Here is a 25,683-nt window from a genome sequence, read left to right on the forward strand (position 1 = left end):
AGCAGCACCTCTGACCGGCTGACCGTGGTCGACGTTTTGGGTTTGGGTCCCAGGCAGAGGGTAAGCGTTGCGCTTTTGTGAAGCTTGTTGAAAGAACTATTTTGAGAGAACTTGGTCCTAGTGTCGCTTTGTTTGTCTTTGTTGTTTTTCATCAGGTGGGAGTCATCAACCTCAAGGTACTTCAGCTCCTGGACAATAGGGTGGTGGAGATCCAAGGAGCATCGATGGAGCTGAAGTGCTTTGAGGTTTGTGACTCCACCGGACAGACGGCGTTGAGCGTGTGGGATCGGCTGATCTCCACGGTCCAGCTCGGACAGTGCTACATCTTCTGGTCGTTGACGACCAGGAAGGATGGGAGCCGCACCGTTTTGACCACTACACCGTCCACATTGGTCACCGCCACCACGGGTGTCAGGCAGCCTTCTTCGCTCAGACTGGTGACTGTCACGGCCGAGGAGATTCTGTGCGGGCCGGCGACCGGGGTCAAGATAGTCGCAAAGCCCAGGTGTCCAAGATGCCACGCCGGACAGGACCAGTTGGCCATCAAATGTTCGACTCACCGCTGTGAGCGCTGCTCCATCCTGCAGCGCACACCGGCTTATCTGGTGACATACTCTGGGGTGCTTATTGTGGCACCCAGAGATGTCAATGAGCGCTCCATGGCTTTACCAAACTCGGCGCTGATGGGGTTCGTCAAGGACTGGTGGTGCGCTTCGCTCCGGCCGTTGTCGTAAGCGAGGCTATGGCCGAATGCTCCCAGGGCGACATTCCGGACGCGGAGGAGGCTTCGACGTCGTACGCAAGGCACTCTGCGGGATCGGGACATAAAGAGGATGTTGAGGATCTGGAAGATCTTCTGGTCGACTGAGATTTTGTTGTGCCGTCGTTTGTTTGATGGTGGTGTTTACTTTTGATATGGAACAATAAACTTTACGTTTTGATTTAAGCAATTGTTTCTGTCTTTTGTCGTTATAAAAGGGAATCGTCAGTTAGACTAAGATGTGCAGGTAATGGCGAGTGGTCTTTATGGTCGAAATATCGGATTTACAAATAGCTTTTTCTCATGGCGGTGTAGAATCTCGTTCTGAGATGAAAAAACACACAAGAAGTAAACGCGTGTAGGCCTATATTTTTCTTAATATCGTAAGCAATTCTACATGTTAGGCAAGGGCGTCAAACTGAGCCTGGATACTTTATGGCCATTGCAGGCTGCTAGTTGTGTTCAGCTAGTGAAGGCTTATTACTTAAAATAAAGGCTCTTTGGCATAGGCCGTGTAAAAATGATTTGTATTTAAATCATTAAGGCTTTTTATTTAATCTGGTTTGCAATAAATACCGTTGTACTTTCAACAGTTTAAAGATGAGATTGCAGGGATATACCGAGTGCAAAGAACAGAGTTAGTTCAAGAATGCTGAGTAATTAGGAGTTGGACCTTGGTGTGCTAGTAGGGACAACAGATGTCATGAATGATTGAAAAACTAGATCCCATTATGTTCAGCTACAGGGAGCATACTTGAAAATAATGAAATTGAATTTGCCATTAGTTTTGTTACACATTCCTATAATAGTCCAGTAGGTGGTGGTATATAGTGATAAGCTGTACTACCCCATGAAGAAGTGCAGGTAGACAAAGAAGTAGAACACGTAAAGGAAAATCAAGGTAAGACGTATGTTTTTTTGTCTCCGGAGAATGAATGTTGACAGCAGCATTTTACATAATTGTTTACGTGTTGAATATTTTGTAGTAGTTAGTTGTTAGTATTATACATTTAAATTGTCAAATCGGGAGATGTCAAATGTTGAAAGACGATGTAAATGGCATATTTTGTCGGATGACAGTTGAGAATTTTTTTTATTTATTTTTTTTCAGATATGAAGGGGATTTCGCCTGTCTAATAAATGTAATCAATTCGATGCATTTAGAATGGGAGCATTTCGCTGATTATTTAAATTCTGGACTAAATGAATTGTAAACCCATACATGTTAAATGAGTGTTTTTCAGAATCGAGTGTGTGTGTGTGGGGGGAGGGGGGGTTATACGGAGGCCCTCTTAATCCCATCGGTTACTTGTCGACGCATTGCATTGTGTGTTTGTCTATGGCTCCCTTTCTCATTTCCACTGTGTTTCAGCCATGGTTTTATATCTTTGAAAAAACGGCGGCGATCGATGGCAACGACCATAGCAACAATAGACATAATAAAGAATAGACATCGCATCGACTGCTCGTGCCTAGTGTTGCTAACGAGCCGTGGGACCGCCATCTTGAACCTGTCGACGGCTCCGCGATCAATGCGGCAGCCATTTTGAACCGGTCGACCGTTCCACTAAGTGTAATCTGTTTTGCAGGTGCAATGAACGGTCAGAGCATTTATTTAGTCGTATCTCTCAGAAGCCTAAAATGATTAACAGGCGATTTTATTGGTGAAAAGGTCATACATGTAGCTGTGATACAGGACACATGGCTCGGCTTGTTTGAATATTCATATTGGGCTTAACAGCAATCGAATATTGTGATACGATTGAAAAACCTAACGTGTCTTTAAACATATATTTTTTTTCTGGATTTAGCCAGGGAAAGGCAAACCAAAACGGGGACGTCTGGCCAACCTATGATATGTTGTCATGCTACACATACTTTTTGTAGATTTATTTTAGAGTCAAGCTAGGTTGGAAATGTTTTATATTAAAAAAGTATAAAATAAGTTGTTGCATCCACCTTTTTACCTGTTGTACTTTATGGTGACACTCTTTATATGCATGCTTCAAAGTCTGTATTGCGTTTTCTTGACTCTTGTTTATCATTATGCGTTACGAGTCCTAACAAAAGCTGTCTACGATACACACCATTGCCGTTTGTAACTTTGGTATAGACACAGGTTACTGTTCTGATAAGGGTCAGTGTTTCAAAAGACAAATTGAATCACATGTCAACGATGTCATCGATGTGGATGCAAACACGGCCGCACAACCACTTGACAGTGAATGTTTGAAAAGAGTGCCCAGTTACCGTTCTGATAAAGGTAAGCGACCTCAGCGTGTCAAACGTGTCAAAACCGAAATTAAATCACATGTCATCAATGTGGATGCAGACACGGCCAAAGAGTCTTTTCAATCACCACACAATCATGTGTGACAAAGAAAAGCGTTGTCCTGAAACGAAATCCTGCAGATATTTGGGTGAACAGTACAACCGAGACTTACTCCGCGCATGGCAAGGTAACATGGATATCCAATATGTCACAGATGCATATTCTGTTGTCGTGTATATACTGTTGTACATCACAAAGGCCGAACAAGAAATGGGTTTGCTCTTACAACGCACACAAAATGAGGCCACGAATGGCGATCTCGATGCAAAGGCAGCGTTCAAGCAGCTTGGAAGCGTGTACCTACACAACAGAGAAGTTTCAGCTCAAGAGGCAGTGTACCGCTTAACGCATATGCACATGAAAGAATGCTCTCGCAATGTACAGTTTATTCCCGTTGGCGACAATCCTGTCAGAATGAGTTTACCTTTGAGTGTGCTCCAAGCTAAAGCTAAGCGCCAAACGTGTGAAGACGACAGCAGCATTTGGATGACCAACATAATTGAGAGATACCACAATAGACCTGAGTCAGCAGAATTTCAAGACATGTGCTTGGCCAGTTTTTGCTCAGAATACAGTTATTTATGCGTCGCAGGTTTCGGCAGAAAAAGGTTCAGGTGACATAATACAGCTCAACAACGACTGCGGTTTTGTGAAACGACGAACCCGAACGCAACCCGCTGTCGTGAGGCATCCCAGATTTTCTCCCACAAGAGACCCAGAAAAGTACTTCCATTCGTTGCTTCAACTTTTCTTGCCTCACTACGAAGAATATCACCTCAAACCGTCCCAGTTTGACACATACAAGCATTTCTACAAGAACGGTGCAGTTAAATGTGGCGGTAATTTTCAACGAGTGCAGTCCATTGTGGATGACAACAAAGCTGTGTTTGAAATAGAGAGCGATGCCATTGACCAAGCTAAGCAGTTGCTGGAAGAAAACATTGATTTAGAAGATGCATGGGCTCAGCTGTGTCCTGAAACAGAAAGAGAGCGTCTTCGTTGTTTGGATCTCATGAAAGACAGAGTTGTAGATGATGAAGACGCTGATGGCACAGAACTTATGCCTGACCTGACAGCTAACCCACACACTGCGTGCACTTTGGAAACGAATCACGTGACGATGCCCAGGCAAGACGCGTTGGATTTATTGCGATCGTTGAACGGACAGCAATCTGCCGTATTCTATGCCATCCGTCAATGGTGCTTGCAGAAACTTCTTGGACAGAATCCTGAGCCCTTGCGATTGTTCATCACCAGTGGAGCAGGAACAGGCAAAAGCCATTTGATCAAAGCAATACATTACGAAGCCACTAGGCTGTTGTCACAGATTGCTGAAAATCCAGAGGATCTCACTGTTCTTCTAACGCCACCTACAGGCGTGGCTGCGTACAACATTGGTGCCGCGACCATTCACCACACTTTCTCCATTGGTGCAAATGTCAAGATGCCTTATCAACCTCTCGGCGATGAGAAAGTGAATTCTCTACGAAGCAGAATGGGCAACTTGCAAATCCTGATCATTGATGAAGTGTCCATGGTCGACCACCGTCTTTTGGTCTACATTCATGGTAGACTACGTCAAATCAAGCAGACCGGTGATTATTCGCTGTTTGCAAATGTTTCCGTGATCTGTGTGGGTGACTTTTACCAGTTGAGACCTGTCAAAGGCAAACCTCTTTTTGCTGACGGCGGAAACCTGTGGGAAGGCAATTTTGAAGTCGCTCAGCTGACCAAAATCGTTAGACAAGAAAATGCTGAATTTGCTGGATTGCTAAACCGCCTCAGAGTCCGTAAAAAGAAGGAACCTCTCAGCAGCCGTGATATACTCACACTGAAGCAGCGTGAAACTGGTGAAGACCCAACTGACATTCACATATATGCTACAAACGCAGAGGTCCATAAATATAATGTGAAGAGACTGCAAGACACCTGTCCAGACGCAGTCAGCATTCAGGCCCTCGACTTTGTACGGAACCCCAAAACCGGAAGAATGGAGCGGATAGTCTTCCACACAAAAATCTTAAATTCCTGCTTGCCAAAATGCGTTTCGTTGGGAATCGGAGCAAGAGTGATGTTGAAGAACAGACGTGTCTGACGGCCTTGTAAACGGAGCGTGCGGCACAGTTGTGGAAATCAGAGGTAAAGAGGACGATGACATTCCTGCAGCTATCCACATTGACTTTGATGATCCTAATGTTGGTAAGATTCAGAGATCAAAGTCAAAGAGGGTTTTTGAACGTTCATCAGTAGTGGAAAAAAAAGAAGACTAGGTGACCACTGCCGGAGGACTTCGAATTCAGCTACCTTTGGGTTTATCTTGGGCGCAAAATGTACACAAATGCCAGGGCTTAACTGTTGAAAGGGCTGTTGTATCACTCAAAAAGATCTTTGCGTCAGGTCAAGCTTATGTTGCATTGAGTCGTGTGAGAACTCTCAGTGGACTGATAATTGAGGACTTCAGAGATTCAGTTATATTTTGTGACGAGAAAGTCATGAAGCTGTTGTACGTCAAGTATTTTCCGGTGACATGTATGGCAAATCCATAACTTGCTTGATGGACTATCCGACAAATGGCATCTGTGCTCGCATTCCATATCACAGATTTGTAAATATTGCAATGTAATGCACCTGTTAGCCAGCGAAGCAACCACTGCTCCTTTGCGATCATAGCATTCTCTTTTACACTCCAAAACCTGCTTCTTGAAGAGTAAGCGATGACAAACAGAGCACACATACTCAGGACCACGGGTGACTTCCTGACGGAAACAACCAATGACAAAGTCTATCTCAGTCTGTTTATTGTTCAAAGTGGCACGTTTCTCACAGCTACGTTTTATTTTATTAGCACGGACAGTTTTGTTTTTTCTGTATTTGCTTTTGTTGTTCTGTTTCAGTTTGTAACGAAATAAAGTGATTCTCTTGTATTTCATACGACTGTATCCACGAACACGAGTCTGGAAGTTCTTATTTAACTTATATTTGGTTTTGGAATATTTGCACACAAGAGTTTGAAACCTGCTGTTGGTCTTATATTTAGCTTTGGAGTAATCTCGCACAAGAGTTTGAAACCTGCTGTTAGTTTTATACTTTGCTTTGCTCTTTTCGATATCCCGTTTTCTGTTATTACTGTCGCTGTCGTACAATTTTTGCCTGGACATTTTCCGGTTCAGCTTCTGACTTTCGTTTTCGTAATAACCTCAAGTTGTTATCTTTGTTTGTGGACTGGCATGTTCCTGCGCAAATACTTGCTGCATTTCTGTGTTGAACACATGTTACGACTTCATAGTGGTTGAGAGCTGACGTCAGGTCAAGCTTATGTTGCATTGAGTCGTGTGAGAACTCTCAGTGGACTGATAGAGGACTTCAGAGATTCAGTTATATTTTGTGACGAGAAAGTAGAGTCAGCTCTTGAAAACATGCAAAAGTTCAGCTATGGAATGTCTGTTTTGTCTGTGAATCCTGTGTGCACAATAGCTCTTCATAACGTACAGAGTTTAAATGCTCACATTCAGGATATTGCAGCCCATAAGTCACTAACCAAAGCTGATTGTATTTGTTTAACAGACGTGGCTCAACGCAGGTTCCGAGGAACCGCAACTTCCAGGGTACACATTCAAGCACAATCCGAGAGAAAACTGTTACGATGATTCTGAACAGGTCTTTGCAGGGTTGAAACAACAACAAAGAGGTGGTGTTGGCATGTACTCTTCCGACAAAATTGATGTGCGGGTTTCAATTCCAGGGAGATGCAATGTGGAATGCTTGTACTTTGAGATACCACACGTTAATTTGATTGCTGTCATTTTATACAGACCCAGCTCCTATAAGATTGATGCCTTTCGACAGCATTTGTTACAGCTCGTCTTTGACCTTGACAAACATCCTGGGAGGAAACTCATCAAGGGAGACTTCAATGAGGATATCTTTTAGGGCCCGACCGATTCATCGGCCTGCCGATTTAATCGGCCGATTATAGCCTTTTTGAAAATAATCTGCCAAAAAGACGCAGATTACAATATATCTATATATTTTTTAATGTTATTGCGCTTAGTATCCTGCAGATTGCGCTCCTACTCGCCTAGCTAACTAACAACTTTAGCTGGAATAAAAAAGAGGAGATTGAATTTTACCGTACAACATGAAAGCACGCTCGCTCAGGCAGCTGCGCGCTCACCTCACCAATGTACACAAGACGCGTTGTATGAGCATGTTGTGCCTGTTTTTCTTTAGGTCCCAGGCCATGTTAATTTGTTATACTGTAGATTCCAACGGTGAGACCATACTGCTCAGCACACACGTGTTAGTCACTGCTCACGAGCGCAGCACATTGGGAGTTAGTTATTTATTTTACATTTTAAATTACACTAATTTTTGACTGTAAATGTATTCTAAAACACTCAAAGGTTCTGCATTCAATTCACATATTCGTCAAAAGTGTTTGAAGTATATTTAAGGTATCAAAAACTGTGTTTTATATGTTTTTTTTTATTTTATTTTTTTTGGCCGATTAAATCGTAATCGTAATTTTTCTCTGAAAATAATCGGCATCGGCACTCAAATCAATATCGGTCGGGCCCTAATATCTTTGTGTCGTCTACCATTGGCAAGTTACTGGAACAGCATGGGTACAGTCAACACGTGCACACAGCCACAACTGAAAAAGGTACGTTGATAGATCACGTGTACTGTAAAGATGCAGGAGATGTTACTGTTGAAGTAGTACCGACATACTTCAGTTTTCATGAAGCAATACTTGTCTCACTGTTGTGATGTATTATTTTGCATTCAAAGAACGTGAGATGTTCAGGAATGTTATCCTGTCATTATGTTATACATTATTTGTCATTATCACTACCACAAATATACTCCGTCCGCCAACTGGGGTTTGGGTGGGTAAGGCAAGGAGAGAGCTTAACACTGGACGGCTCCTTGCAGGGGATGGAAGGGTAAGGGTAGGCCATTTTCCAAAAGAAGTTGCACAAAAGACATGCTGATGTGTGGTTCCACAGTGATTTCGGATTGTGACCACCACACCAAAAGACCCCAAAACACCCTAATTCAACGAAAAATGAAAGAAGATATTGCTATATGGATAATATGAATCGTTAAATAGTTATAAATTGTTAATAATAATATTGCTGTTTGTATGTTTTGTATGGTATAAACAACGAAAATTTGGATCTAAATAATAATAATACATTTTATTTGTAGAGCACTTTACATTCAAAAATCTCAAAGTGCTTGTGAAAAAGAGCTTTCTTCACGCACATTGTTGTTGTTAATAAGCATCTCTTTACTTAAAACACAGCACAACTGTCGAGTCACTTGCACAACTCCAGCCCCTCCAGTCTAAAACTCTGGCCCTCTTAGGCCACGTTTACACAAAGGGAAAACGCAGATATTTCCACGCGGTTTGGCCTCTCATTTACACAAAAACTCAGTTTTTGTCACAGAAAACGATCATTTCTAAAAACTCCGGCCAAAGTGGAGATTTCTAAAACGCCTGTTATGTGTTGTCGTGTCAACGGGGGGAAACGGGGTTTTAGGTTCTGAAGCGTCACATTATGCGCCAGGAAATGCTTAACGTCATATGAGCGCCCTATGTTTACAGTTTGTTTGTTACAGGAAGACGCTCGTGTTATTCGTTGTTGTTGATTCTGCAGATTCTGATTGGCTTGCATGGCTTTAATTGCACTCAACGGCGTATTTATGCGTTTTGATGTAAACAACAACTTTTTGGAAAACGATAGTGTGCACAATGTTATTTTTGAAAACGGAGGGGGGGAAATATTCATTTCTATAAATACCCTGCTACGTATAAACGTGTCCTTAAAGAGCACCAGAATGGGTGTGGCTCAATTAGCCTATGAGCCACAGCTGCGGACTATCACGGCTAACCAGCCAGACAGGAGCACGTGAATCTTTTAAAACATGTTTAAAAACAGTGAAGATGCCATTCACATCTTCACATTACCTTCCCCCTCTTTTAAGCTTGTAAACACAGTTACAAGCGTATTCGATAAAAAAGGTAAAATACTGTGCAAGACAGTCATTTGTGCTAAATAAACAGTTCAAAAAGTCTCTGGTGACCACCAATCTTCATTCAAAGATCCCTCCTTCTTGGCCAAACACTGCACTCTTCACAGTATGTCCTCCGCCACTGCTGTTGTGCTAAGGCTTGGCAATAGCTCCCCACATGGCTCACATCAGCAACAAGGAGTTCCCGAGCTATTCCTCCTTCAGGCTTTGGCCAACCCCACAGGACAGCAGTTCAACTTCCCCAGTGATCTCCTCTCCTAGCAGGACGCTTCGTCTACCTGCTCTTCTTCACTGCGCACCAACCATGAAGCTCCTCGAACAATGTTTTTCAAAATGTGAGTCCCCTCCACTCGGCTAGAGGAATGTCCCACCACTGCCACCAAATGTGAAAAAGAGCTTTCTTCACGCACATTGTTGTTGTTGTTAAAAAGCATCTCTTTACTTAAAACACAGAACAACTGTCGAGTCACTTGCACCACTCCAGCCCCTCCAGTCTAAAACTCTGGCCCTCTTTAAGAGCACCAGAATGGGTGTGGCTCAATTAGCCTATGAGCCACAGCTGCGGACTATCACGGCTAACCAGCCAGACAGGAGCACGTGAATCTTTTAAAACATGTTTAAAAACAGTGAAGATGCCATTCACATCTTCCCAGTGCTACAGTTTAAGAGAGAGAGAGAGAGAGAGAGAGAGAGAGAGAGAGAGAGAGAGAGAGAGAGAGAGAGAGAGAGAGAGAGAGAGAGAGAGAGAGAGAGAGAGAGAGAGAGAGAGAGAGAGAGAGAGAGAGAGAGAGAGAGAGAGAGAGAGAGAAACAGCTGTAGTCTGTGGGGCCTTCAGGTGGTCAGGGTGGGCGTTCCATTGTCTTGGGGCAGCAGCGGAGAAAGCCTGATTTCCCATGGTGCGGATGTTGGTCTTAGGTTGTCAGAGGGTGTGTGCTGATGCAGAGCGAAGGGTAATGCAGAGCAAAGTAATGTAGTTACTAGACTGACATGATGGTGAAAACAAACCAAAAATGAAAAAAAACAGCTTGAGGGCAACTTCTCTTGGAAAATGGCCAAAAAATAGACCCTGTTTACATTTTTGTATTCACCTTATTCACCAAGGCACCAAGGGAGGGGGGACCTGATACATTGTGTTGGAACTTCCAATCAGGCAGTGATATGCATTATCAATAGTAGTTGTTTGAATAGTTTTATTTATGTTGTCTTTTTTGCGCCCTCTTAATCAATCAATTTTGTGGAAAATATCACCAGTACAATGAGGATGTTTTTAGCAGTAAAAACAGTGTTTTGTAATCCTTATACTTCATGAAAATAGAATGGATGTGTATGAAGGCAAGCAATGTAATGGAAGTTTCAAAAGAAAACCAAAGAAAAAACGTTTAGATATGAGCATGGCTGAATAAGGTGAACACGTGATTTTATTAGTAATGCTAGGATTATTTGATGCCAGTGGACCATGTCTGTGCTCCAACAATCGAGTGTTATCTGTAATGTTGAAAAAAAAAAAGACAAACAAATGTACGGTAGTTTAAATTGTTGCAAAGGAATACAATGACTTGTGAACACTAAGCAGTGATGCTACCTCAACAGACCTGATGTGCACTTTTCAGGGATAAAACAGGACACATTTTTCTTAACAAAATAGAGAATTGCCTACTGCATCCCAGAACACTACTGTTAAGAGTGATGCAAATAATTGGCATAATGTACATCTGTATTTAATGCTTTCCACTTGTGATCCATTTCTGTAAACACGGTCTTATAAGCAAAGGGATTGGGGTTACTTTACTACGAGTAGTACAGATCATTTATTTTGTGTAAAAGTAATGATAGGCATTAATAGTATTAGATTAGGGCAGGATGGTTTTATTGTTTTGTTTTTTCACCTATGTGATATATTATCTTTGTTTTGCATTTGGGATTATTTATTATTTTCTGAACAGTCATACAGTCGCTTCTGTTCATTTCATTTCTGCTTTGTATTGGGATAGACTGTACTTGCTGGTATATGAGATGTATTTGTTTGCAAGTAAAATGAAGAAGCACAAAAGGAGGGTCTGACCATGCAGGGTAACTCTGTAAGACAAGAGAAGGCTGTCAAACACACTCAGTCATTGAATGCATTACTGTTAAAGCATCTTTTGTCATGAAAAGCAGTACCAATATGTGAGTATCTATCTTCTTTTCCTTCTTTGCACTTTAAATATGACGGTGGCATTTGTCCTGCCTGTGCAGCCTGTTGACCAGAGCATGTTGACACTTTTTTTGCAAGACCTGTGTAAACTACAAACACTCTAAATGTAAGAAGTCTGACTGTCAGAAACACTCTTGTGAGATGAGATTACATGAGCATCCAGAATGGGTTCTGGATGAAAAAGTACTCTTATGAATGAATGGTATATAAACTGCATAACACTGTTAATGTATGGTCCTGCTTTGTTTTACCTACACAGCCTGCTGATGGAGAAATACCTGAAACAAAGCGTGTTGCTGCTCATCTACCTTTTTCATCGTTGAGGCCTGATCAAACTCATCTATTTTCACCTGTGGTGCAGACCTTCAGGAACAGATTGTAAGAATTGCTCTTGTGAACTCTTCTCAGATGATATAAACATCAAAGATATTCCTTCTTCTTTTACAGTTTTGATGTTATGCCATTATATTTGGGATAATGTCCATTTCTATACTGCGTCAATGAATGGAAATGTTTTTCTTGACCGATGCAGGCTACTCAGGAACCTGTAACAGTCAGAGAGCCTGTTAACACTCATCTAGCTTTTCCACCAGTGGTGCTTGAATGTCATAAGCAATAATCAGAGATCTTATTGGATTAACCACAAAGACTATTAATTTAATATTATTAATTTGAATGGCATATGCTGTAAATGGCTTAACACTGTTAACAAATTAACATGCTTTCTTCTGTCTACACAGCCACCTGTTGGAGCTTGCTCGAGCTCATCCATCTACACCTGTATCCCAAACTTCCAAGACCAATCCGAACTACAAAAACCACTGCTGCTAGAACTTTGACTGTCCATGATGGTCTTGTGAGATCACTTTCCTTAATTTTTTAAAGGTGCGTTATCAGTGTTCATGCACATTTTGGGCTTGTTTGTGCTATTGTTAATACACTATACATACATTCCCACTATGTACTTTTCCGTTCTAATTCACTATTCTGTCTGTTCTAGCGTGTTGCGGTGACTGGATTGGATGCCTGGACTCTCCTCATGGTTAACCGGCCAGCACCACATCACCATTTTATGTTTAATTGTTTTATATTTGTTTTGTTTGTTTGTTTGTTTTTTAGCACTTTGGTGACCAATTTAATATGATGTGCATGTATTTACCTGTATGTCAATTATGGCACCCACTCCTGACCATCCCTGGAAGAAGGGATCCCCTACTATGCGTTTCTTCTCAAGATTTCTTCCTTGCTAATTTCATGGAGTTTTTTCTTGCCCTTGTGGGGGCTTGGGTAAAGGGGGGTGTCATAAATATTATACCTGTTAAGCCCTTTGTAACGGTGATTAAGGGCTATACAAATAAACTTGAATTGAATTGTTGTTCCTTAAGATTCCATTAGTTTGTATAGTATCTACTAACCATAGTTTTGACATTGTGGGTTGCAGTGAGACCTGGCTTAACGAAAACTCTCACCTTGATAGCTTAAATATAGGTGGATATAACCTAATGGTCAAAAATATAACTTATTCTGTTGGAGGCGGCGTATGTTTGTATGTAAAATCCAAATACTGCGTAAATGTTTGTGAAAACTTAACTGTGAATGATGGCTATTCTGACTCGCTCTTTATTGAGATGAACACTATAAACGCTAAAAAACGTATTGTTGATATCATTTACAGACCGCCCGGTTTCAACCCGGACATATTTAGGCTAAAACTAGAAGAAACACTATATCACCTAAATAATAAAAATCGAGATTGTATCATACTCGGTGACTTTAATATTGATATCTCCAAAGATGATGCAATAAAAAATTATTTTATAAATACACTTCATTCTTTCTCCTTTTTTCCCACTATTAATATTTTCACAAGAGTAACGAATCGAAGCAGAACCATCATTGACAACTTCATCACAAACATTGAAAACGCTAGCATTGACTCGTGAATGGTGTAATACTTTCGGAGATTTCTGACCATCTACCTATTGTTCTATTCATGCATCTCTCGAATAAATTAAAAAAAATTCTACATAAAGAAAAAGCCAAGGTTCTAAATTTAAAAACACTGACAAACTTACGTGAAAACATGTTAAACAAAACATTGGATCATATTTACAGCTGCCGTGACCCTGACACCGCTTATAACTTATTGGTAAATGAAATAACGGACTCTATGCAGAGCACCATCCCCGAGAAAGTTGTTGTGAATGGCACCACAAATAAAAACGCCTGGATCACGAGGGACATCAAAAAATCTATTTCTCATAAAAATAATTTATATAAACGTTACATTAAAAATCCATCGGATGAAAATAAAATAAAATGTGCACAATTTAGGAACAAACTCACACAAATGATTAGAAAGGCCAGACGATACCATTTCACGGATCTCCTGGCTAAATCACAGGGCGATGCCAAAAAAACCTGGCAGGTGCTAAACAACGTTCTCGGGAAGGGCCCAAAGATTACTGTGTTACCTGATGTCTCGAACGGTGAGAGAAACGTGGCGGCAGGTGATGCTGACCTTGCTGATGTCTTAAACTCTCATTTTGCTTCTATTGGGAATAACCTCGCCCAGAACATAGTTCAACCTTTGAATGCCTCGTTTAGCCAGTTTTTAAAAGATGGTCAACCTAATTCCTTTTACTTAATGCCAACAAATGATATTGAAGTATCTGAAACTATCAGGAGCATAACAAGATCTCAGTCATCAGGAACCGAATATATCTGCAGTACTATCCTAAAAGCCATTGTTAACGAAATTGCAGATCCTTTGGCCCACTGTATTAATCTTTCATTATCACTGGGGTCTGTCCCAAAAATGGCCAAGATAGCAAAAAATGTCCCGGTTTACAAGTCTGGCGACAAAAATGATTTAAATAATTACAGACCCATTTCAATCTTATCTTCCCTTTCTAAAATATTTGAAAAAATTGTATACACCAGACTAATTAAGTTCCTAAACAAATTGAATATTCTTGACTCTTCTCAATATGGCTTCAGGAAAAAAAGAACTACATGTATGGCGGTTCTTGATTTAACTGAAAATATATATGATGCTATTGAAAAAGGAGATCTCTCTGTTGGCATCTTCTTGGACAATTGATCATGAGATTCTGTTTCATAAACTTTATTTTTATGGTATCAGAGGTGTTATATTGGATTGGTTTAGAAACTATCTTTATGAGAGAAGACAATATGTATGTATAAATGGCAAAGAATCTAGTAAAGAAATCATAAACCATGGGGTACCCCAGGGGTCAATTTTGGGGCCACTACTCTGTATTATCTATATGAATGATTTTGTCAACTCATCTAATATCTTCAAGAAAGTACTTTTTGCGGATGATACAAACTTCCTCTTATCACACAAAGATCCGCTTGTGCTGCAATTAATTGCCAATAAAGAAATTGAGAAAGTGAATATATGGGTTAAATGCAACAAACTTTCTCTGAATACAAAAAAAACGAATTATATTGTATTCCGATCTAATAAAAATAGACAACATATAGAGAACATGTGCCTTAACATTGACGGACATGAAATAAAGAGTAAAAAATACAAAATTCCTGGGGGTCCACATTGATGAATACTTAAATTTTAAATATCATATTGAGCAACTCGCCAAGAAATTATCCATGTATTCCGGTCTATTTTTTAAGTTAAGAGATTACCTTCCACTTTCAGCACTCCTCACCCTGTACAGATCTTTATTCGAACCTCATTTATTTTACTGTAATATCATTTGGTGTAACACCTTTCCGAGCTATCTTCATAAATTACAATCACTTCAAAATAAAGTCATTCGCACCATCTTCTGGGCACATTTCAGAGAACACACTGGTCCTCTCTTTGAAGGCCCAGGCATACTTAAGCTTGCCGACCTGAATGTTTTCCTAAACTTATGTATTGTGTATCAGGTTGTAAACCAGTCCAATGCCTGTCTATGTAAACTTGTTCCTATCTGCAATCCCCTGCATAGACACAATACTAGAAATAAACTCCTGATCACGGGGATAAAACGAAAATTCAAAATCACAAGCTTTAGTGTCGGTTGCCGGGGATTCCAGTTATGGAAATACTGGAAAAAGATGTAAAGATGTCTAAATCGTTCAAGTTCTTTAAGACAAAGCTTAAAAAACCATTCCTGTCTAAATATGTCTAAAGATCACGTATCACACCTTTTTAATATATCTAAATAACGCAATTCTAGTACTTTCCCTACTGTGGTTTGGGGGGTGAGGGGTGGGGGGGAGGTGACGTGACGTGGCACTATCCATTTGGATACTGCGGCGATACCTTGGGTTTGTGTACTGTATTTTTTAATTATGTATTTTTTGTCCATGTTTCCCGTCTACCCTATGTCTTGTCCTGTCTCAGGTTTCCCCGCCGACAAGCAGCTCCTTGCAGCTTTTTGGGGTTTTCTCCTATTTCATATCTTAATTTCAAATGAAATGTCAATTTGTACAACTAGATTGTAAGATATGAATAAAAACACATCGTATCGTACCTACGATATCATGTCACAAGATGGATAAGACAACATAACAATGTTGTATACATGCATTAAGAGTATTAAAAGCAGGTGGTGTGTGTGTTTGTTACTACCTTTTATCAGTAGTTTTGTGCTAGGGATTGCCAGGTTAGCACTAATTGAGGTATGATTCAGTATTGTCCACATCACTCATCATCACTTATATGGTTAAACCCTGAGTACTTGCTTGTTTATTCAGAGTGGTTTAACAGAAACGATGCTGCCTATCTCTTAGTATTAACCACAATAATTAAACTCTTCATGATCATTGACTGACTGGGTCTTAATTAATCAGTGGTACAATCCCAATTACCATCAGGATGAAGTGAACATACTCTGAATGCTATGCTCTTACTCAAATAATGTTGACACAGATTCTGTAATGGTGTCTTAGAGAGGAGTTATGCGCACATCCTAAAAAGTAATCCACAGGTGCTCGACGATTTTATCAGATATAGTGGAAGACCCACTGTTAAAAGCCCAGAAGCACATTTATTTACTTCAAGACAAGGCAACATTTCGATCTCATCTGGGCCCCGTTTCCCGAAAGCGTCGTTAGCCTAAGTGGATCGTGAAGTGCGTCGAAAGGGCATCGTAGAGTTTTCACCGTGTTTCCCGAAAGCATCGTTGGTAACGAACGTCGTGAAAACACTCAGAACTAACGAGTACTCCAGGGGTACTCGTAGGTACTCGTAGGACGCTAAGAGCATCGTTAGCTATAGCCTCAGTGGCGTCACCATCGGACATTCCGTGTATTGGATGCGTTTTATTAAAACGCATTGCGCCTTTATGTTCTTAGTTTGGTGATTAATAAAGATTATTAATTAATTTATTAATAAAGATGTTAAAATGGCCAAAATAAAACGGGGGGGTTAAAAAAAAGCCGCGATCACTCTTCGGCGTGATTCCAAACCAAATTCCAAAGAACGGATCGTCCTCGTCCTCGTCCGGTTCACCCAACGCCACCCCAGCCTTGGCTGCAATGTTGTGGAACATTGCTGTCATGCAGATCACAGCACGCGACTTGGCTGGCGCAAACTGGAGCCCTCCGCCGGATTTGTGGAGGCATCGGAAGCGCAACTTCCACCTGCCGATCGTGCGCTCGACAATGCACCGGGCCAGATGGTGGGCTTCGTTGTACTGTTCCTCGTGGACGTCTCCCGGGTTAGCCACTGGGGTGAACAGGTGAGGCCTAAGCGGATAGCCACTGTCTCTGAGGAGCCGCCACTCTCCCCTGGAGGCTGCAGCCAGCCGTCCGATGGAGGACTCGCGGAACACGAAGGAGTCGTGAGTGCTTCCAGGCCATCTCGCTACGACATCCAGGATGATGCCCTGATGGTCGCACACCACCTGGCAGTTGACAGCGGCATATCCCTTCCGACAGATGTAGACGTGGCCATCAACGTGGGGCGTGAGAATTGGAATCAAAGTTCCATCCACGACTCCGGCCACTTGTGGGATGCGGAACGACCTCTTGGGAAAAAGTCATCTTGGGTCGCACCCATCTCGTCTCTGCTGTGGAAACGGACGTGTCGCGGTACGAGACGAAGGAGGCTGTATGTCACTGCCTGGAACGATCTGCACACTGACGCCTTGCACAGGCCCTGGCCATCTCCTACCACCGGCAGGAAACTCCCTGTGGCGTAGAATCGGAGGGCGGCCAAGGGGGGCCAAGAGCTGCACTTGCGGCGTGAGCACAAAGCTCTTCCTTGTAGCACGTCTGAGGTCTTGCCTGATCGCCCCAAGCAGCTGTCTGATGGCCTCCCTGGGCAGCCTGTAGCGCTGTATGACTGCCGCGTCAGTGTAGACCTCGAGGGGGTCAAAGTTGTCCCGGATTCGGCCATTGATCGCAACAAGGCGACTCCGGGGACGCCTCTCTCTCTCTCTCTCTCTCTCTCTCTCTCTCTCTCTCTCTCTCTCTCTCTCTCTCTCTCTCTCTAGCGCTAGCACACGCTGTCTCCCAGCCATTATTTGCACTGACGTACTGCATTGTCCCTTGCACTATGTAGGCCTATGTTCAGAGACTAATTAATCAAACCTGTCAACGATTGTTAATTTGATGCGTAATGCCTACAACACTACACTATCAACACATGATTAACAATCAATCAGACACTCTGTAATGTTAAACAGCTAATTTGTTAAGGGTAGGCCTATATCAAACATCATTGCCTATTTTTAATTTTTTGTCATATGGAATTATTTCAGGGGGGGAAATGCCATGAAACGCACAGTGCATTCAGGATTAGGACTGATATATGTCGGCTTAAGCCTAATCAATTGTGTTTTAATGTCTTTAGCATTCATATAATTGCAGTCGATTTTTTTCGTAGGCTACTCTGCTGTTGTCCTTGATGGGGAGATATTTTAACCCTTTTTAACACAATTTTCCTGCGACATTCCTGCGACTCCCCCTCCTACGGAGCCCATTTCAGCACTGTGTCAGTAGACAGTTACAATCCTACGACGTCGTGAGTGCAGCGAATGCGCGTTCACGTTAAGGGCCGTGACATAGTCGACGCGAGCAACGTGCGTAAACGACGCGAGTGACGCGAGCGACGCGCTTCCTTTCATAGTCTACACAGCATACGCGAACGACGCGGGCAAAGCATTACATGCAATACACCACTCACGCCACGGGCGGTAGCAGAATCACCGGTGTTTCGCGGCTTATATTGCGGGTGACATTCCGAGTGCCATTCCGATCAAAATGTCTACGGAAGAAGAGTGCATTTTATTGCTCCTTTTACATCGGCAACGACAACGCAGGAAGCGCAGAGATAGGCGGTGGTATGTGCGCCCTTTGAATACCACACGAGATCGGGATGGGGAATTTGTTTCTCTGGTGCTTCCAATGCGAAGCCTGGACGAGGAGAGGCATTTCCAATATTTTCGTATGTCGGCGCCAAAGTTCGATGATCTCCTTTCGCGAGTCATCCGTAATCTTCCAGACTCTCACCAAAACCACCGGAACCCGATCGGGGCTTCCCAAAGGCTTGCCGTTACCTTGAGGTACCTGGCAACCGGCATCGGCCTGCAAGCTCTTTCGGCCAGCTACAAGATGGGCACCAGCACTGTGTCGGGCATCGTGGAGGAGATGTGTTCTGCCATCTGGGACGCCCTTCAGGGGGAGTTCATGGCCTTTCCTTCCCGCGGTCAGTGGCAGGACATAGCGGAGGACTTTTGGAGGCAGTGGCAGTTTCCCCTGTGTGTCGGGGCGATTGACGGGAAGCATGTCAGACTCAGAGCTCCAGCACGATCGGGAAGTGACTTCTATAATTACAAAGTTTTTTTTTCAATTGCCCTCATGGCTGCTGCTGATGCTAACTATAGATTTATTCATGTAGACGTTGGCGCATATGGGCGTGAGAGCAATGGAGGTGTCTTGGGTCGCAGTGCCTTCGGATCCAGACTGGCAGAGGGCAACCTCAATCTACCCGCCCCTGCTGTCCTACCAGGCATCACAACGCCCAGTCCTTATTTTTTTCTGGGGGATGAGGCCTTTCCCCTACAGGTGAACCTGATGCGTCCCTATCCAGGTGAGAATAAAAATATTGAATAGCTATTTATTGTTTTTATTATTCATTAATTAATTATACATGAATTAGTCTAACGAAAAAAAATGCATAGCCTACCCAGGCAGGCACACAGTGCGCGCAATGGCACACTTGACCATTACTATTCAAAAGCCGTGTTAAGTTGGAGTCAGCCAAGTCATCTGTTCTCTCATCTGTTCTGTGTTCCTGCATGACACTTATTTGTCTTCTCATTAGGTACTAACCTGCAGGATAGGAAGCGCATCTACAACTACCGACAGGCCAGGGCGAGACGCGTAGTGGAGAATGCCTTTGGCATATTGGCTGCGCGCTTCCGAATCTTTGGCCGTCCAATTGACTGCCAACCTGAAAAGGCGGTGAAAATTGTGAAGGCGTGCGTGGCTCTCCACAACTTCCTGGCATCCACCGAACGAGCCAGATACATGCCAGCCTCCTTTGTGGATAGGACCGCTGACACCGGAGAGGTCCAGCCTGGAGAGTGGAGGCAGCATGTTGAGGGGGACCGGAATATGGTCGACGGACCACGGTGTTCGGTCGGCAGAGCCAGACCATCTCAAAGAGCGGCCCTTGTCAGGGAGCAGCTGGCAGATTATTTTCTGTCAGATGCTGGCGTGTTTCCCCACCAGTACAATGTGCTACGTTTGGGTATGCGCACTGACCAATAAACGTATTTTTCCCTTGGAAGCATGACTTTTAATTTATTAGTTATCACATTACACAAGTTAACTAATTTGGTTTACGTCAAACTCATTAATTCATATCCATATAAAATGTTTATACAACGAGCTACTGCCTTGACAGATGAATGAATTATTTAAGTGTATTTAAGTGTACGCCTATAGCCAAAGCTTGCCGCATAATGTCCACAGAAATTATATGGTAGGAAACATTAGAGAAAAGGGGTTTATTTATCAAACACAGAAACTTGACCCACCATGCATGCACACATTTTTCATTCACTCACGCTTTCAAATTTCATTCACTCAAAGAGGCTATATACAGAACTTATGTTTCAAACAGAACATGAACACACAGAACATGAACACACAGAACGTGAACACAAAACATTACGTAATTAATTAAAATAAGCTAAAACAAATAAGGCAAGTAATAAAAAGAATATCGGGTGAGAAGAAAATGATTACATTGGCTCATAATCCCGCATCAACTGTTTGATGTTGCGCATCAAAAAAGCACTTTGCCCCTGTGGAAGGGTTCGCATGAATTGGCACAGGTAATTGCTAAAGGAGAAGTGAATGTCATTCATGTCTCTTTCCCTCATCCTCTCTCTCTCCCTCTCTCTCTCATTCTCTCTCTCCCTCTCTTCCACCCTTTCTCTCTCCCTTTCTCTCGCCTTCTCCATTTCCTTCTCTCTATCCTGCCGAATATCCTGCAGCCTATCGAGGAGGGCAGTCTCGCATGGATCCGTATTCGGCCTGACGCTTTTCCTCTTTCTTTTACCCCCACGGGAGGCTGATGATGTCGGGGTAGGGGGATGAGATGATGGGGTAACTGACTGAGGAACGGTCGAAGCCACTGCAGTCAGGGTGGTGGGAGGGTGGGGTTGAAGAAGAGAAGAGGTAGAGGCAGAAGTCATCAGAGTGGTGGTAGGGTCAGATAGGGAGGAAGAGGTAGCAGAAGCCACTCGTGTCGCGGTGGGAGGGTGGGGTGGAAGAAGGGAAGAGGTAGAGGTAGAAGGGTGAGATGTGGATGAGGTAGTGGTTAGAGGGTCAGATAGAAGTGGAAATTGGGATAGGGATGAGGTGGGGTTGGGGGTTGATGGAGGTGCCTGATCTGCCTGCAAATTAGGCCTTTCCTCCTCCTCCTCATCGTCTTCCTCACCTGCCTACAGAAAGACACCTGTTTTCAAACATCCTGACCAAGTAAAAATACATTGAAAACAGTCTGTCTCTCCGCACGCACGCACGCACGCACGCACGCACGCACGCACGTTGATTATGCCTACATACCGGTAAATTTGATTCGGTGGACCTGTGCCGGATGAACTCGCTCAACCAGCTAAGTTGGGTCAGGATTTTAGGATAGCCGAAAGTTATTTGCCCAGCACCACTTCTGCACGCGATCTTCCATTTTTTATGCACTCTGGCGTATTTGTCCCGGACAGCTTTCCAGTCTGTTTTAACTTTTGCAACCGATTTTTCCATTGCACTTGCAACCTCCCTCCACGCATTCTCCAAAGCATTCTTGTTGGAATGTAACATGGATGTAGTGTCATATAAATGCTCATATAATCTAATTTGCTCGCACAATTTTTCCTCTTCGCCCGCCATTTCATTCGAATTTTCTTCCGTTAATATAACCTATAGTTGAAATTAACGTACAATATTTGCAGTATCGCCCCCACCAACAACGCATGGTATTGCATGGATCGGCGCGTCGCGTATCAAAAATCTGGAGGACGTGTTTTGCTACGCGTCGACGCATAATAGCGGCCGAAGCATCGCGTTGCGTCGCGTAGCCTTTTGGACGCGTATGCGTAGCGATGCGTCGACTATGTAAGGGCCCAGTTTCGGGAAACGCGACAAAGAAATTATCGATGGTTCGAAAGATCCATCGGGAGAATGAACTTACGAGCGAAGATCCATCGATATCGGGAAACGGGGCCCTGATCTTCATCAGGCAGTGAACACACTGGGTGAGACGTGAAAACAAACAGGGGACCAGTCTAAACAACAGGGCGCACACAAAAGGTGGTAATTGGCATGACATGCACCTAAAAAAGCTGGCTGACATGCATTGCATAAAATCACATGAATCAATGACAAATAAATGAAGATTTGGATTGGACATCTTATATATATATCGAATTCTTGCAATGTATGGCACAGTATTGTAAATTAGATTGATTTGCTATTTTTGTTTGACGTCCTAAGCACGTTTGGGTTGTTGTCGTGCAACTTGTAATTTAACATTTATTTTGTCTAGGCAGACCTAACATATGCTCATTCCGCGTATCTTTTGTTTATCTGATGACCTTTTGTGCAGGTAATGACAAAAAACTATTTGGATCCTTTGTGGTATGGTCGTCTCTGGCTTGATAGGACTTGGAGAGAGTGGTAAACGTTCAACACGAGGTTTATCCCTAACAGAGACACAATGTAAACAAGCATGCGTTCTGGAGGTGGTTCACGAAGCATCTAATCCAGTAAGAATTCAGTTTATATTAAAAGTGGGCGGAATTGTAAATAACGTCATTGTTTTATTCTACATGCAGTACCGCTAGTCGCCACACGAGTGGAGTGTCTACCCTTTAATGAGCGCTGTTCAGCGCAACTAACATTGAAATAAATGAAATAGTGTTCTAATTGTATGCTGTACGTCAGATTGACATTATGATTGATATGCAATCAGTTTTATATAACACAGTATATGATATGACCATGAAAAAATACATATGATTGGATTTAACTGACAATGGAAGTTATTGGAAAATGTGTATCACAATGACAATACATTGAAGTTGCTTTCTAAGGGCTGGAATGGACTTGCTGCTAACAACGCAGCCCTCAAAGTCCAATCACACCAAATTATTTGGGCATCATCAGGATAGGGTCTGTGACGGCCGCAAGGCCTTGCCTATGATTGTCCTGTCTCCCAATTAGGACTGGTATGCCTGTCTCCCAATTAGGACTGATGAAGAGGGGCGGAGTCGCCGCGTTGGTGGCCTATATGGTGCGCCCTGTTCCAGCAGTCCAGGCCCCCTTCCTTTTTGGCATCTCTACCTGCTTGCCACGCTGCGACGTTTTGATCTCCTTTTTGTTATGTTGTCAAATAAACCGTGATCATTGTGAAACTGGAACCACGCCTCTGTCCTCCATCATTGTCTGGTTACCCTAGGCCATGACAGGGTCATAAGACTATGAGCCAAGTTTGGTTTGGATGCATGAAGGCCTTGCAGAGATATGAGCTCACTTCCTGTTTGACGTGCCCCTGAGGTCAAAGGTCAGCTAATAGATTGGATGTCCCCAGAATGATGTCATGAGTCTATGTACCAAGTTTGGCTATGATATGTTAAATAAGTGATGAGAACCGGCTTACTTCCTGTTTGGCTGCTTTGACGTCAAGTTTGATTGGCTGTCACGGCCAAACGGTTTTGAATTTGAGCATCCAGTTTATATTGTAAGTGGGCGGAATGGTAAATATAGTCATTGTTGCATTAAACATTAAGTACCGCTTATCGCCACACGAATGCAGTGTCTACCCATTAATGAGCACCGTCATGTTTGATTAATTTATATGCTATATGGGGAGGTCTGACAGTATCATCAGACATTGAAAATAAGTTTGAAATGTACTCGTGTGAAGAGGAGTTAAAACACGTCTTCATTAATTATAGCGCCCCCTAGAGGTCAATGGTCACCAAATTCCCCATGATGATGCTATGGGTCTATGTATCAAAGGTGGTTATGATATGTCAAAGGGCTGCAGAGATATTGGTGTGTTTCCGGTTTGGCGGCTTCACGGGCGAATATCATTGGCTGTTGCGGATATTTCTGCAAGAAATAATATACTAGCTATATGGGGAGGTCTGATAGTATCACCAAACATTGAAAATAAGTTTTAAATACACTCATGTGAAAAGAGAGGAGTCAAAACACATCGACATTAATAACAGCACCCCCTAGAGGTCAAAGGTCACCAAATTCATTCAGTGTCACCATGATGGGGTCATGGGTCTATGTACCAAGGTTGGTTATGATATGTCAAAGGGCTGGTGAGATATGGGCTTACTTCCTGTTTGGCGACTTGGCGGTCAAATTTGATTGGCTTTAGCGGGCAAACGGTTTTGAATATGAAAAGTCTATTCCATGTTTTTTATCAAGCATGGCCTGAAGATCATTTGTGCCAAGTTCCGAGATGATTGGACAAAATTTGTGATAGAAGTAGCATTTTGAAGGTTTTTGACGTAAACCAAGATGGCGGAAAATCAATCATGGCGCAAAATTATGTCAAAGGATGCGTTGAACTTGGCTTGGACCAAGGAATCCAATGTTACCTTGTTTGTGAATATTGGATGAATGGGTCGAAAGTTATTAACATGAATGTTGGTGGCGCTAGAGCTGTTGGGCTAGCGACCTGAAATTGGCTTGTTGGGCTAATGGGGTTGTCCTGAACCAGTATGCAAATTTTCACAACTTTTCACCAAGCGGTTCTATGGGCTGCCATAGACTCCCATGTCAGGTAAATAATAATAGGAATTCACACAAAAACAATAGGTTGTCTCGCAACATAGTTGCTTGACACCCAATAATCCATATATACTCCCTGGAACCGATTTGGACAGTATCTGCATATTTTGTTGAAGATTTAATAGCTTTTGAACGTTAATTAGTAGGCCCAAGTAAGTTGGAGTTCCTTAGTTTTTCCCCGTTGAAGCGAACAGCTGTCGTTCCGTTCCAAATCAGCTGGGCCCCGTTTCCCGAAAGCATCTTTAGCCTAAGTGGATCGCAGAGTGGGTCGTACGAGCATCGTACAGTTTTCACACCGTTTCCCGAAAGCATCTTTGGTAAGGAACCTCTTAAAAACGCTCACGAGTCACGAGTAGCTAACGAGTGCTCCAGGGTACTGTCATCTAAGCCGTTAGGGGATCTTTTCAATGCATCCTGGAACGTGCATCTTTTCAGGGAATTTGTACAATAAATCCATAACAAATACAGAATATTGATTGTCTTATGTGTCCTTATTATATCCATTATATTGACCGGGTATTCCCAAGACGCTCACGCTCTGCAGCAAGCCAGTCACAGTTGATTGGCGCAGCGCTGTAAAGCGAACCTAAACAAACAACTAAGCTAAGGTTAGCATTTCGCCAAGCATTACTTTTTCTCCCAAGATCCCGCTAATATTGTGTTGTAAAGTAAAGGGAAACATATCTATTCTTCCTCCACCCCTCTCGCTTCTCTGCTTGGTGTCGCTTATAGTTTGCCTCCCTCGCTCTGGTAACGTCAGGCACGTGAAAAAAAAAAACGAAGCTCTGAATACTGATTTAAGCTTCGAATACAAATTTTCCGAACGAGTATTCGAATAACCTCTCCTGGAACCGTCACCTTATCATGGTGGAGAGGTTTGCGTGTCCCTGTGAACCTGAGAGCTGTGTTGTCTGGAGCCTTGTGCTCCTGGTAGGGTCTCTCATGGCAGAGTGGTCTCAGGTGAGGGGCCAGACTAAGAATGGTTCAAAAAAACTCCAATGAATAACGGAAAAAGAGGAGATGTGACCCGGCCCGGAGGAAGCCCGGGGCCCCCGTCTG

General features: G+C 42.9%; 1 protein-coding gene and 1 long non-coding RNA gene across 2 annotated transcripts; both read left to right on the forward strand.

Annotated features, from left to right (window-relative positions):
• Positions 1-11,246: 11,246 nt before the first annotated feature.
• Positions 11,247-12,399, forward strand: LOC132449203 (uncharacterized). The gene is made up of 3 exons (XR_009523536.1): positions 11,247-11,703; positions 12,066-12,210; positions 12,326-12,399. It is a non-coding gene; the product is annotated as an uncharacterized LOC132449203 (long non-coding RNA).
• A 6,354-nt stretch (positions 12,400-18,753) lies between these two features.
• On the forward strand, positions 18,754-20,791 carry LOC132448875 (uncharacterized). Its single transcript, XM_060040420.1, has 2 exons — positions 18,754-19,396; positions 19,631-20,791. The coding sequence occupies exons 1-2, from the start codon at positions 18,754-18,756 to the stop codon at positions 20,077-20,079; spliced, it is 1,092 nt and encodes a 363-aa protein (XP_059896403.1). The 3' UTR covers positions 20,080-20,791.
• The last annotated feature ends 4,892 nt before the right edge of the window (positions 20,792-25,683 follow it).

The sequence above is a fragment of the Gadus macrocephalus genome, chromosome 20, assembly GCF_031168955.1.
Source record: "Gadus macrocephalus chromosome 20, ASM3116895v1".
NCBI lineage: Eukaryota > Metazoa > Chordata > Actinopteri > Gadiformes > Gadidae > Gadus > Gadus macrocephalus.

What these genes read in the sequence shown, in the direction of transcription:
- LOC132448875 (XM_060040420.1), top strand. Translation starts at nt 18,754, where the DNA reads ATGTCGGCGCCAAAGTTCGATGATCTCCTTTCGCGAGTCATCCGTAAT. An exon ending in CCTGATGCGTCCCTATCCAG is followed by an intron (nt 19,397 to 19,630) that starts GTGAGAATAAAA and finishes TCTTCTCATTAG; the next exon opens with GTACTAACCTGCAGGATAGG.